At 44.5% G+C, this 15,538-nt stretch overlaps 1 protein-coding gene across 10 annotated transcripts in view; it reads right to left on the bottom strand.

Moving 5' to 3' along the window:
* Positions 1-374: 374 nt before the first annotated feature.
* The window catches only part of LOC137437474 (metastasis-associated protein MTA1), a 160,108-nt gene continuing 144,944 nt past the window's right edge, over positions 375-15,538 (bottom strand). For all 10 annotated transcript variants that reach the window (XM_078766888.1, XM_068131827.2, XM_068131830.2 and 7 more), the window contains one exon: positions 375-2,556. In XM_078766888.1, the coding sequence (XP_078623014.1) occupies positions 2,421-2,556 (136 nt within the window). In that variant the 3' untranslated portion in view covers positions 375-2,420. The remainder of the gene's footprint in view (positions 2,557-15,538) is intronic.

Raw genomic sequence — 15,538 nt, 5'->3', positions numbered from 1 at the left:
CGTGTTCTGAAAACTATCGTCCAATTTCGGGTGTATATCGATTCTTGTGTAGCTTCGATGGTAACTTTAAAAATAAAATGTCCAAAAAAAAAACAAAAAACCTACGTCCTGTAATAATGCAAATTGCTGCTAAAACATTTATTTAATGCAAAAACGTATCGATTCTCAATAAAAACATGCATCTCGACTTGTACTTTTTCCTACATTTTCATATTTGCAATTTTCACCTGGAGACAAGGTGTCGTGCAACTGATTCACTAACGCCATATTTCGCTCTCTAAAGGAGTGGGTATTACTAGTCTCAAAATACTACACATTTGCAATCTTTATTTTCTTTTTCACAAGAACAGTTCTAAATAGAACACAAGAAAATAAAAGTTTGCATAATCACTTTTATTGGCAAGAACTTCCCAGAGAGTGAAGGATTCCCAAAATTCACAAAATATTGTTAAGCTCAACAAAGCACAGTGAGTGGAAGTTTGGGGGTGGAAACAAGAGGGTAATGGCAAACCTTAGAAAGTAGAATGCTCAAGGCGAGGTGCGGGGATCAGACCAAAGTGTGCATGGGGGCGGAAGTGGGAGAGCAAAGGTGAGGGGATAGGGTTGAGAACAGCACAGTAGGGGAGTGCGGTGAGAGCGGAAGTACAAAGGGAAGCAAAGGGAAAAAAAAATGTCAGCAGCAGGACAGACAACGTACAGAGAATCGATGCTGAAAGGACCGTATGCATAACGCTGAAGCTACATGTTCAAGTCGGGCAAATGAGAGACTGGAACGTTTTGAGAAGCCAGGGAAAAAAGGAGAACTTCGAAATATCAGCAAGTCTTGGAGTTTTATGGATTTATTTTTCCCAAACCTTGAACAGTGAGGGCATATAGAGAATAAAAAAGGGGTTGGGTGGGGGGGGGGAACAAAAACAACAATTTTAAACATTTCTTGGAGACCCAATCTGAAAGTATCTTGACCGCCTATCACACAGTTCAACCAAATGTTAAAAAAAAGAAAATACACACAAAATAAAACACAAGTATATACACATTATGAAAGGGAACTGCTTTTTGACGAAAGAACATCGCTCGGGAAATGGTCAAATCAAACACAAGGCAATCCTATTTTACACAAAGTGTCTTCCTCGTGACGGGAAACGAGCCTTTCACTGCTCTTACCAAATGGAGTTCGATCCACGTATCAACGCGCTGGCGGACTTAGGCAGCAGACATGGGACAGGAGGTGCAGAATCGAGAGAGCGAATCCGATAGACGAGTACAAGCTTAGCAGAGACGGAAATCACGCTCCGGAACAAAAATGGTCAGAGATGGGTGTGATTGGAGCAACCGATTAGGAGTGCAACGAAGGGTCAGGCAAAGAGCGTGTACGGAAGGAGAGTGGGAGGCTGAGGTTTCATCCAAACTCAAGAATCCACTTCCACACACAAATACCGGTCGGTCCATGTGCAGCAGCGATTACTCAACCAACAGCTGAGGAAAATCGGTACATCCGCACACGGACCTTATGAAAAATTTTGTTTTAAAGAACCAAAATGAAGGAACAAGCCAAAACGTTTGATGCTTGCATATGAATGAAGACGGTTCAAGTGAAAAAAGCCTCTCCTTCTTCTTCTTTTATCTCTATCCCAAAAACTGAAAACAAACAAAAAAGATCAGTGCAAAGAAGAGGGAAAGATGAGACAAACAAGGGAAAAATAAAGCTGGAATAACGTCAGTACAAGGCTTCGAACTGGAAAAGGAGGAAATGTAGGAGGAGAGGGTGGGGAAAAAAAAGTTTAAAAGATTGGCAGAACCAATCTAAATACTGATCTATGAAATGCAGTTCATTGCTACAAAATGACAAGAAAACAAATGTTAAAAAACTCAAGTAAAACAGAAAAACAACAGTAAAAACTGAAGACTCGTGTGCTAAAAGAGCAGGCCTGTGTACAAAACAAACCTTGGGTTAGGAAGAGAGTAAAAAAGAAAAAGACAAAAAAAGGCAGTGGTGAAACAAGTGGGTCATCATCGAGATACAAAGGGAGGGGAGGGGGCATATTTGGGATGGTTCAGCATGAAGAAGAAGACACCAACAATGGCTGTGCACTTTAGTACTGAAAAATGAACCATTGATCTCTCGGGACTTACAAACCGCACAATTAAAATTACAGTCTCGAAGGGAGGGGGACGGATGAGAAAATTCCGTTTCACAGGCAAACTCACGTGACCAAGATACATGATGCCCCTCCTCCTCCTCCTCCTCCTCCTCCAACCCTTCCCATCACACATCCATTGCATCAGGTCATCAATTTGACTCCCAAGCCTCGACTAAAGTTCGCAACTCGCCAAAAAAAGCTGTGGGAGAGGAAAAGTATAATGGGGGTAAGAAGGATGAAACTGCAAATGGGTCAGAATGAAGAGAGCCAACGGATCTCTCAGTCTTCGATGACGATCGGCTCATCATTGACAGGTGGACGCAGACCAGGAAGTATTATCTTCACCGCAACCTTGTTGTATGGACGACGAGCAGCACGCTTCACTTGTGCCGCAGAGAGCAGACGGCGAATTTTCCTGTGGAAAAGAGAAACAGTGGTTCGAAGGAGAGTGAAGGGGGTTGAATTTGAGGTGAAATAAGGATCTGACAAATCAATGTACAGTGAGTACCAACTGATAATAATATACAAGGACCAAAGTCGAAAAAGTTCAAATTACTAAGAAATCCCTCTTCCCCATGCTTGAGCCATCAACTAAGAGTTGGGTCACCTGATCTTGATCAGGTTATTTTGACTTTTGTAAAAGATCAAGAGTCAAGACGATTGGTGTTTACAGCTGTCATAAAAACATCAACTCTGGTGTGCAACGCAGCAATTATGGGCCATTTTGGTTCATTTCCTTGTTTAAGGTCGTGCAAGGATCATGCAACCATTTGTTACGCTCAGCGTAGTCCCACGGAGACTGTGGGCCGATCCTTTGCGTATCAATTTCCATTCTGCATATGGAAAATAAATATTTCCATGCAATTGGTTAGATTCCCGATAGAGCACGACCTTCGAAGGCGCAAGGCAAGCTCTGCCTCGTTTCCCACAAAGGGGGGCAACCCAACTTGTGGCATTAACTGCCGAAAGCACCGTTATTAAATATGTTTACATCAATTTGATTACAAATTGAACGTTTTATTGGGACCTTGATCTTCCACACGTGAAAATAATGCGGTGCAGCAAATGTCAGGGAAATTGGTCCAGTGGTTCGGTCATATAAAATATACGGCACATGACCGGGCATGGTGTTGGTTTAGCGGTTAGGGTTCCAGCTTGGGATCCTAGGATCCTGAGTTCGAATCCCGGTCGATCAATGAATTAACACCAGGGGGGTTGACTCAGCCTCTCATCCCATCCTTCCGAGGTCGGCTAATTGAGTACCAGTTCACTGGTAATTCCCTGTGTGTCGCAAGAGGCGACTAACGGGGCTGGTGGCAGCGAGGGCATCCGGCCATAAAACATTGCTTCAAAAAGGGGACCACGGTGCCCGAAAAAGGCCAACCCCTGCTCTGCGGGGAAAAATGGCCTCTAAAGGTGTTCTTCTATACAGTACACGACCAAATGTAACAGCGCTTTATTGTGCCTGACGTACGAACCATTGAGCATTACGTATGTAGCATATTGGGAATGTGCTTCGAGCACCGGGACAGTCCTTTGTACGACTCGTGCTGTGACATGAATATATTCACAAGCCAGGAAAGTTGAAAGTTTGGCACAACGGAAAGCAAGACGGAATAGAATGGCACTCGGTAGAGCGCATACCTCTGCCCAAATGAACAGTTTATGTTTTGTATCCCACTGATAGGCCGGATCTGGATTCAGACCGAAACCAAAATCGAATTGGTTTATTCTCGTCACGTAACCAACTCGTCCACCAAGTTTTGTCATAACACGTCCATAACTTTTTGAAATAGTGTGTTACATATTGTTTTTGGTCCCATCAAGAGAATCATGAAAAAATTATCGGATCCAGATTTTCACCAAAATCAAATCCATTCGTCCTCGTCACACACTCGACCATCTGTCCACCAAATTTCGTCTGAATCCATCCACAACTTGAGATGTCCTGCTCACAGACAAACAAACAATGTCATGCAGCACAATAAACTTGAGAAATCCCTAAAATAAGTTGTTGACCTTTTCACCTTTAGACCTAAATAAAGAAATGGGGGTTGAAATTAAATGACCTGATTAAGTGAACTGAGTGGCCTGCATTGGAAGTGGTTGGGTGAGGAGACCCGAAGCTGGATATGGAGGGATGTCATTGGCTAGTGCAGCGATTGGGAGTTACCAGAATGTCAGCCATAATTTTGTACAGATGAGAAGGTCGCATATGCAGAAGGGATGCTGTAAACCTTCACACAAAAATGTTTCCACAGCCAATGAATGGTGTTTGGTGCTTTAACTTACCAGCAGCAGGAGCTTCCCCTTCCCTTTCTGCTTCCCCTTCTCTCTCCATCTCGTCTTCCGCTCCCTCTTTTTATATATTTTGTTTGTCTGGTTGATTTGTTTGTGAAATAAATGTTAGCTCTTTCACGAGCCTCGATTCAGTATACAAAAAAGCATGACCAGAATGCGATAAATGATTGAGGATTTCCTTTGTGAATGGTGTCTTAAAGTGGGCTATGACTCATCGGTTCGTCCATTAGATGATGAATCATCACAGCATTTGCAGAGAGAGAGAGAGAGAGAGAGAGAAGCAGGGATCCCAGTGAAGGTCTTATGGTAATCCGCCAAATCGTAGGTGACCGTAACATCATTTTCCAGAACAAGCACGGACCTTTCAGCAAAATTTATCGAACGGAGCAACTCCTTAATGTGCGGTTAATGGTGTATAAGAAGCAGACACTGAAGAAGAAGCGCACCATCGAAGCCACGCTGTTATGGTGCCACAGAATCGGGCAATACTTCAAGTTCACGTTATCAAGTGCCCGAGGGCATTTGGCGTTCCGCAGAACACTCTGCCACAAAACTGTGCCCGCAGCCTTGGCACAGAACAGCGGTGACAGTTCAAAGCTCCATGTTGGCTTTGCCTTATGAGAATGTCATTCAGGATAACAATGGGTAGACTAACAACTGGATGTCCGTCTCCATATAGTCCATCAGTATTATGATTTGTTGCGGATAGAAAAATGTATTTGCATTTCCTGATGTTGAATTGTATGTTCATATGTCGGCGCGAATTATAACAAAGTCCAAGTCGACGCGCCAATTCAAACATATAGCAAACTAGCAAAAGTGAATGGACACAGGTATTCATAGCGGGAAAAACGATGGCTCCAACATTTAACATATAAAAAGGATCTATTTTAAATTGGTATCCAAATTTGGTGTTTCTAAAAGAGACTGAACAACCTGAATAGTGTTCATCGCAGGTCAAGTCATGTCTTTGTTCTTTCAGGTCCTTAAGACAATTATTGAGACTTTTGACCGCGTTTGTAATCGATGTCTGGCAGGAGGACATTTTTATTATTTATAACCTCCGCCACTGAAGGTGGGTGGAGGTTGTGTTTTCACCCGTCTGTCTGTCTGTCTGTCTGTCTTTGTCTCTTTCTTTCTTTGTTATATGGCCCAAAAATTTTTTTTCACAGGTCTGTTGATCATTCTGATTTGTGTGTTTGTCTGTCCGCTCACTTATACTTGCCTACAGGTCACAATTTTAAACCAATCTTCACCAAATGGTAGAGTTCTTGGTCCGACAAAATCCTATATATTTTTGAGGTCAAAGGGTCAACATAGGGCAAGGTCAACCACTTTTTTTAAATTTCTAAAATCCTCAATTTTCATCCGATTGACTTGAAATATGAATATGATTTGCATATCAGTTTACTGAAACCAACCACCAACTATTTTTGAGGTCAACATAGGCCAAAAGTTCAATGAAGGCTAAAATTTCTAAAATTGTCAATTTTCGTCTGATTAACTTAAACTTTCAAGACGATTTGCATATCAGATTACTGACAAGAACATGCATTTTAAGGCCATTTTCCCTGCAACAGCGGGGGTTAACCTTGCCGTCCCCATGACAATCTTCTCCAATTTGCCCTATTTTCTGCATCTCTCCTTGTTAACCCCCTTGCCCGCATTTCTTCTTCCACCATCTTTAGCCAAGTCTTTCTCGGTCTTCCCCGTCCTCTACGTCCTTCTACATTCATTTCCATCACTCTTCTCAACCAGTCACTTTCATCCTTCCTCAACACATGACCAAACCATCTCAACCTGTTCCTCTTCACAGCATCAATCACAGGCTCTATTCCCATCATCTTTCGCAATTCATCATTTGTCTTCCTCTCTCTCAACGATACTCCGCACATCCACCGAACCATTCGCATTTCCACTCTTTCCAGCCTTCGTTGCTGCTCTACGTTCATGACCCATGTCTCGCTCCCATAAATCACAACACTTCTCACACATGCAGCATACACCTTTCCCTTCAGCTTCAACGACACTCCCCTCCTCATCAGCACGCCACTCAGTTCCTGAAACTTCTTCCATGCACATCTCACTCTTGCAACCGTTGCCGAGTCTGATCCACCTTCTCCATTCAGCATGTCTCCGAGGTAGCAAAATGTTTTCACACCTTCCAGCTTCATGCCGTCTCCAAGATCCAACTCAACATTTCCTCAATCTGTAGCTCCCTCTGTGCACACCTTACATTTGAATGTAGCTGCCACACTGGTTAATGACCCTCTCAGACCACTACATTTTTGATGAACCCACTCAGCGCACATTGTACATTGAATGGAGTTCACTCCGACACCCTTCCTGCACACAGCACACGGCCACTTCCCAGTTCTATCCACCTCACCACATGCTTTACCACTTGCCATCACCTTCGTCTTTCCTATATTCACCTTCAAACCTTTTGTCTCCATACATTCCTTCCACTTGTTCATCTTTTCCTTCAGTCCATCCATACTTTCCGCAATCAACACCAGATCATCTGCATACAACAACTCCCACGGTAAACCCTCCTTTACGTTCTGAGCCAGCACCTCCATCACAGCTACAAATAGTAGTGGACTTAGTACCGACCCCTGATGCACTCCCACCTTCACCTCAAACTCACCACTGTACCCGTCCTTCGTCCTTACATCTGTGTCCTTACATCCTTACGTCCACTACTCTGATCAACCATTCCTCCACTCCTAACTTCCTCAATGCCCATGTCAATACTTCGCGTGGAACCCCATCGAATGCTTTCTCCAGATCAACAAACCCAAGAAACAACTTCTTCCTCTTCTCCATGTACTTCTCCTGCAACTGCCTCACAATAAAGAGCGCGTCTGTCGTTCCTCTTCCTGGCATAAATCCAAACTGCATTTCGTCGATCCTCACCTTCTTCCTTATCCTCCTCTCCAACACCCTTTCCAATACCTTCATTCCATGCTCCAATAACTTTATCGCTCGATATGAGACAGTTCAGATGGTCACCTTTCCCCTTGTATAGAGGGACGAGGGTATTCAGTTCCCAATCCACTGGAATGCAGCCTTCTTTCACCACCAGATTACAGATCTCTGTCATTCTCTTCACACCCCAACTTCCTGCTGCTTTCAACATATCTCCCACAACTCCCGTTGGCCCTTCCGCTTTTCTACTCTTCATTGCTTTTATCGCTTCCTCAACTTCCTTCTCAGTTATCTTCTCTGCCGGTCCTAAAACTGGGTTACTCTCCATGTTGCCATCCCATTCATTCTCTGTATTCAACAGCATTTCCATATATCTTTTCCATCTTCCTTTAATTCCATCTGGGTCCACAACGATTTGTCCCACTTCATCCTTCAAGCAACTCACCCCCATCACATCACACCTCTCTTTCGCTATCGGCTTTGCAATCCTGAATACCGCTCTGACCCGCTTCCGAATCCAAGCTTTCTCCGAACATTTTCCTTCATGCCTCCTGCGCCTTTGCTACCTCTTTCTTTGCAGCCTTCTTGGCTGCCTTATAACTTTCATGCTCTGCTTTTTTTGCCCCCATACCCTTCGCCTTCTGCCACTCCTTGCACTTCTTCCTCTTTCCAACTTCCTCATCCCACCACCATGTTTCCGAGTGCCTCGGTGGTCCTTTTGTCCATCCACATACCTCACCAACGGCTCCCAACAGACTATCTTTCATTGACATCCAAACACGTTCAAGCTCAACCACATCATCCTCTACCCTACTCAGCCTCTCTTTTAATGCCTCCCTTACTGTCACCCCTTGCAACCTCCACACCTTCATTCTTGGTTGGTACTTCACCCGCCGAGCTCTCCTCGCACCTTTCACCCTTATGTCGCAGACAACCAAGTGGTGCTGTGAAACAGCCTCCTCCCCCGGGATCACCTTTGTGTCCCGGAGGTGCCCCCTATCTCGCCTACGCACCATCAGGTAGTCAACGTTTGTCGTCGACCCACCGGACGTGTATGTAACAAGCTTATTATCCTCTTTCTGCAACTGAATATTACAAATCAACAAATCAGCTCCATCAGCAAACTCCAAAATCCTTTCACCTTCTCCATTTCTCACACCATATCCGTAACCCCCATGAACTCCCTCAAAACCGTCCATACTCCTTCCCACATGTCCATTTATGTCTCTTCCTACCACAACAACTTCCTCATCTTTCACGTTTTCCATCAGCTTCTCTATCGCACACCAGAACTTGTCCTTCTCTTCATCGCCCTGACCAACCTGCGGAGCATATCCCGAGATGACGTTCACCAAGAGCTTTCCAAGCATCATTTTCACCATCATCAACCTGTCACTCACTCTCGTCACACTCACCACACTGTCTACAAACACCTCAGAAAACAGGACACCAACACCATTCACGCCCTCCGGGCACCCTTGCCACACAAACTTGTATTTCTGTCCCTGCCTACCCTTCACCATTCTCACACCACTTCCCTTCCATCTCGTCTCTTGCACACAACATATGTCCACTCTTCTTCTGACCAATACTTCCACCACTTCTCCTGATCTCCCTGTCATTGTCCCTACATTCCATGTCCCAAACCTCAGAAACCGATCTCCTCTTCGGGCTGTACCCTGCCCACATGTAGTTGTAATTGTCATGGTTCTCTTTTTGAGGCAATGTTTTTTATGGCCGGATGCCCTTCCTGACGCCAACCCTCTTTGTCGCGTCTTACGACACGCAGGGATACGGTGTACCTATTCTAACCAGGGTACACACCGGGATAAAGCTTTGAATAAAACCAAACGGGTTTAATCCCGAACAAATAAACGGAGAATGAAATCAATAATAACTATATACAATGAAGTAAAATAAATCCGATAAAAACTAAGGCGTCAGGTCACAAGCACAGACGGGGCGAGGGACACAAAATGACGACTTATCTCTGGTGGCAGCGGTTGAGAGGATGGGCACGGAGCATATCAGATTACTGAATTACCACGAATTATTTGTGAGGGCAAAAGGATGCTCTACTAAGTGCCATTCCACTTTGTTCTGTTTTGCCAAGTGTCACCCTATGAGTGATTTTTCATTTGTTTGTTTTTTGTCTGTTTGTCTGTGAACAAGATATCTCAAAAAGTTGTGGACAGATTCAGACGAAACTTGGCAGAGAGGTAGGTAGTGTAGTGTATGTGACAAGGACGAAATGATTAGATTTTGGCGAAGATCTGGATTCGGATCTGGCTCGTAGAATTTCTAAAAATGATTCTTCACCATTGGGAGATAGGGCCAAAAACTACATATATATCAGGATATCTCAAAAAGTTGTGGCCGGATTTGGACAAAACTTGGTGGACAGGTTGGGTGTCTGACAAGGACTAATCGATTCGATTTTGGTGAAGATCTGAATATGGATTCGGATACGAGAATTATTTAATTCTAAGTGATTCTTCACCTTTGAGAGATCGGGCGAGAAGCTATATTCAACATGATATTTCAAAAAGTTATGGACGAGTTATGACTAAACTTGGTGGACGAGTTGGTTATGTGACAACAACAAGCCGATTAGATTTTGGTTCAGGTCCGAATCCAGATCCGGCCTATCAGTGGGATACAAAACAAACTTCAGCCTAGCAGAGGTATGCGCTCCACCGAGTGCCGTTCTAGTTTTCACAGTGATCTTTGGCTCATTGGTCCCTTTTCCCTGCTGATGGTATTCCTTACCGCTAGCTCCCCTTTCCCCCTTTTCCACCGTTATTCCATTACGTGTTCTAGCTCCTCAATGAGCCAAGACTCCGTAAACACATAAATAAATGCTCGCAGAAGTAGGCCAAAAACATTGGAAGACGTTATATTTTTACATTAATTGCAAGGATAAAAGGTAGACAAACACGCCTGGTATTAGTCAGGTTCACAATGTCAATAAATTACATTTCGTTCAAAATCATGGTAGATTAGCAAACCTATACATTTTTGGAAAGGTTATAGCATAAGGAAACTAAAAATCAATGTTTACATTTGGAGAGATACCTGTATGGCGGCCATTTTGGATTTTCAAAATGGCCACTGTAAAATACATATTTTGTTCTATTTCTGCCTCGAATTACCCTAAAAACTTTTAAAAATATACTAAACCTATATTTTCAGGGACAAGGAATCCAATGAAAGTATCAAATTAGTGCTATGGGGAATGGTAAGACACGAATCAAAGGTTTTGAATTGCAAAATACTGTCTTTACATTCGCGATAAGTTGCATAATCAAATACATGTTATCATTTTGTACAGGTAGTTAATAACATCAAAATGTGTCACAATAATTCATATCACCAAACATACACAGGCAGTCAGCAAAATCATATATACACATGCAGTCAGTATAACTTCACATCTACACAGGCAGTCAATGACAAAATATACACAGGCAGTCAATGGCATCAAACATACACGATTACAGAATATGCCGTTTAGAGTTCGTCATCACCGTCCTGTGTGTCGTATCCGACAATATAGTCCGCATCGTTTTCACAGTCCATTCCACACAAGCAAAGGTCGGTCAAATTGATTGGCAAATCGAATTGGTCGAATGGTCGATCGAATCGAATTCGATGAATCGAATCGAATCGATCGAATTGTCGATCGAAGCGATTGGTCGAATGGTCGAATTGGTCGAATGGAATTGGTCGATTGGTCGAATTGGTCGAATCGAATTGGTCGGAATTGGCAAATGTAAACATTGATTTTCAGATTTTCCATGTAATAACGTTTCCAAAAATGTATAGGTTTGCTAATCTACCATGATTTTGAACGAAAAAACATAGTGAACCTGACTGTATATTTGGAATTTTAACACGGGCTCGCTGCATCTTGAGGCACGGCGATTTAGATGGGAACACGAACAGACCAAACAAAAGGACTTTGCACCGTAAAGTACACAGTGCCGAATCTTATTTGTGCATGGTGGCTTGTCAAAGTCCACTTTGCGGTGTGAAAAGGGCGTTCGTTCTCTTACTCGGTGCCAGGTTCACATTTATATGCTCTTTGGTCTTGCAGACGGCTCGTAATGAAACATGGAATGTTGTCTCCATCTTTCACATCGAGTATACTTCACCAACCAAAACATGGATTTCCAACCACTTATGTGGGATTTCAGTCCTGAGAGCCATGACTACATTCGTACAACGACTGGACATAGTCCCACTGCTTTGGAAGATATATATTGGTGTTGGACCGATTGGTTACATAATGGATCACAGTGCAAACGGTCAGTGCATCCTGGTGCCATTCATTTCACATGATAAAGGGATGACGTTCTCAGAGTATTTGCCTTTTACACCCTTTTTCTTCAACCGCTCCCTAACTTTATCTAATAATGAGTCATAAACTAACCTCTAATGCTACTACAAGGGTTGGCAAGGCAGCCTAGATTCTAGAGGTATATACACTCACATTTGAGCTGCCTGCCTGGGTTTGAATCTCGACCTGGCTATGAATCGCCATCCTGGTGTTTCACATCAATGTGTGTGTGTGCCATCCCTCCGATGGACGTTATGCTGGGCCTGGTCTGCCAGCATTAGGTGGTGGACGTTAAAGAACCCATGGTGTCTTCACAAAGATGAGGTGAGCTAACGCTAGTACCTGGAACAAATTACAAATTCCTGCCCTGACAACCACTGGTAAGGCAAAGGCAAAGAACGATTGTGTAATCCTGGCTGTGGAACTACTTTGGCAGCACTGCACCTACCTTCAGGCAGAACATTTATAAAAAATAAAAATAAAAAAATAAAATTTTTTTTTTTTTTTAAACATTACCTCTCCAAGAAATTCTACTTTCAAATGATGGAGGGAACAAAGAACAACAACATGCATTTTAAAAGGCCATTTTCCCTGCTAGAGCGGGGGTTTGCCTTGCGGTCCCAATGAAAATCTTCTCCATTTTGCCCTATTCCCTGTTTGTCGTAAAAACAGCCGTGCTGGAACAGCCGTACTGTTCTCCCCTATGGGCCGGTGCTCCTGCCTCACACCTAGCTCGGCTTCACGCTGTTGAAACCAAAGCTTTCAGAATTATTGGAATCTCCCGCGATGAAGCTATCTCTGAGGGCCTTTCACTCACTCACCGCAGGCAGGTAGGTGGTCTTTCTGTCTTCTACCGACTCCTCTCCGGCCTTGCACCCCCAGCTCTCTCTGTGCTCTGTCCCCCAAATATTCCTACAGGTCGCACAAGATCTGCCAGCAACCCTCTGATGGTTAAACTGCCGAAATCTCGGCTCTCTGCTCACCTTCACTCTTTCATTCCTCTTTTCTCCCGCCTCTGGAACAAACTCCCTCACTCCCTTCAATCCCACTCCTCCCTCCAGGTCTTTAAAACAGCTGTTCACCACCATCTCTTATCTTCCCCCATCCAAAACCTTGATCTTTTCTACCCCCGCTAATTCACCCCAGATCCACCTTGTTTGAAATTCCAACTTCTTTCCTGGAAGTCCTGGCAGTGTCCATATGTTTTATACCTCTCCCACCGCCCCCTTCCCACGCCCCCCCCCCCCCCAAAGCCCTCGCCCTCTCTCAGATCTCTCGATGTCTCCATGTCTCTCGGTCCCTGCTCTCAAATGTTGTGTTTGTGTCCTTCCCCCTCTCTCCCCATCTTGTCTACCGCTCCCTATGTTATATGTTTTATGTGTCGGTTTGTCTTTCTGTGTGATTAATGTTCGCTCTTTCACGAGCCTCGACCTTGTATACAAAAAAAAAAAAAAAAAAAAAAAAAAAAAGGCGACAAAAATGGTTGGCGGCAGGAAGGGCATCCGGCCGTAAAACATTGCTTCAAAAAGGGGACCAAAAAACAACAACAACCACGGTCCCCGAAAAAGGCCAACCCCCGCTTGCGGGGAAAAATGGCCTCTAAAGGTGGTTTTTTCTCCTTGTTAACCCCCTTGCCCGCATTTCTTCTCCCACCATCTTTAGCCAAGTCTTTCTCGGTCTTCCCCGTCTTCTACTTCCTTCTACATTCATTTCCATCACTCTTCTCAACCAGTCACTTTCATCCTTCCTCAACACATGACCAAACCATCTCAACCTGTTCCTCTTCACAGCATCAATCACAGGCTCTATTCCCATCATCTTTCGCAATTCATCATTTGTCTTCCTCTCTCTCAACGATATTCCGCACATCCGTCGAACCATTCGCATTTCCACCCTTTCCAACGTTCGTTGCTGCTCTACGTTCATTACCCATGTCTGGCTCCCATAAATCATAACACTTCTCACACATGCAGCATACACCTTTCCCTTCAGCTTCAACGACACTCCCCTCATCATCAGCACGCCACTCAATTCCCAAAACTTCTTCCATGCACATCTCACTCGAGCAACCGTTGCCGAGTCTGATCCACCTTCTCCATTCAGCATGTCTCCGAGGTAGCAAAATGTTTTCACACCTTCCAGCTTCACGCCGTCTCCAAGATCCAACTCAACATTTCCTCCATCTGCAGCTCCATCTGTGCACACCTTACATTTGAATGTAGCTGCCACACTGGTTAATGACCCTCTCAGACCACTACATTTTTGATGAACCCACTCAGCGCACATTGTACACTGAATGGAGTTCACTCCGACACCCTTCCTACACACAGCACAGGGCCACTTCCCAGTTCTTTCCACCTCACCACATGCTTTACCACTTGCCATCACCTTCGTCTTTCCGATATTCACCTTCAGACCTTTTGTCTCCATACATTCCTTCCACGTGTTCATCTTTTCCTTCAGTCCATCCATACTTTCCGCAATCAACACCAGATCATCTGCATACAACAACTCCCACGGTAAACCCTCCTTTACGTTCTGAGCCAGCACCTCCATCACAGCTACAAATAGTAGTGGACTTAGTACCGACCCCTGATGCACTCCCACCTTCACCTCAAACTCACCACTGTTCCCGTCCTTCGTCCTTACAGCTGTGCGCGCTCTTTTGTACATTGCCATCACTACTCTGATCAACCATTCCTCCACTCCTAACTTCCTCAATGCCCATGTCAATACTTTGCGTGGAACCCGATTGAATGCTTTCTCCAGATCAACAAACCCAAGAAACAACTTCTTCCTCTTCTCCATGTACTTCTCCTGCAACTGCCTCACAATGAAAAGCGCGTCTGTCGTTCCTCTCCCTGGCATGAATCCAAACTGCATTTCGTCGATCTTCACTTTCTTCCTTATCCTCCTCTCCAACACCCTTTCCAATACCTTCATTCCATGCTCCAATAACTTTATCGCTCGGTACGAGCCACACTCCAGAGGGTCACCTTTCCCCTTGTATAGAGGGACGAGGGTACTCGGTTCCCAATCCACTGGAATGCGGCCTTCTTTCACCACCAGATTACAGATCTCTGTCATTCTCTTCACACCCCAACTTCCTGCTGCCTTCAACATATCTCCCACAACTCCCGTCGGCCCTCCCGCTTTTCTACCCTTCATTGCTTTTATCGCTTCCTCAACTTCCTTCTCAGTTATCTTCTCTGCCGGTCCTAAAACTGGGTTACCCTCTTTGTTGCCATCCCATTCATTCTCTGTATTCAACAGCATTTCCATATATCTTTTCCATCTTCCTTTAATTCCATCTGGGTCGACAACGATTTGTCCCACTTCATCCTTCAAGCAACTCACCCCCATCACATCACACCTCTCTTTCGCTATCTGCTTTGCAATCCTGAATACTGCTTTCTGACCCTCTTCCGAATCCAAGCGTTCTCCGAACATTTTCCTACATGCCTCCTGCGCCTTTGCTACCTCTTTCTTTGCAGCCTTCCTGGCTGTCTTATAACTTTCATGCTCTGCTGTTTCTGCTCCCGTACCCTTCGCCTTCTGCCACTCCTTGAACTTCTTCCTCTTCTCGTCAATCCTCTTTCCAACTTCATCATCCTTTTGTCCATCCACATACCTCACCAACGGCTCCCAACAGACTAGCTTTCATTGACATCCAACCACTTTCAAGCTCAACCACATCATCCTCGACCCTACTCAGCCTCTCTTTTAATGCCTCCCTTACTGTCACCTCTTTCAACCTCCACACCTTCATTCTCGGTTGGTACTTCACCCGCCGAGCTCTTCACCCGCCGAGCTCTCCTCGCACCTT

Source organism: Myxine glutinosa, chromosome 12 (assembly GCF_964187855.1).
Source record: "Myxine glutinosa chromosome 12, kmMyxGlut1.1, whole genome shotgun sequence".
In the NCBI taxonomy this organism is placed as follows: Eukaryota; Metazoa; Chordata; class Myxini; order Myxiniformes; family Myxinidae; genus Myxine; species Myxine glutinosa.
This window is presented reverse-complemented; position numbering and strand designations above follow the sequence as displayed.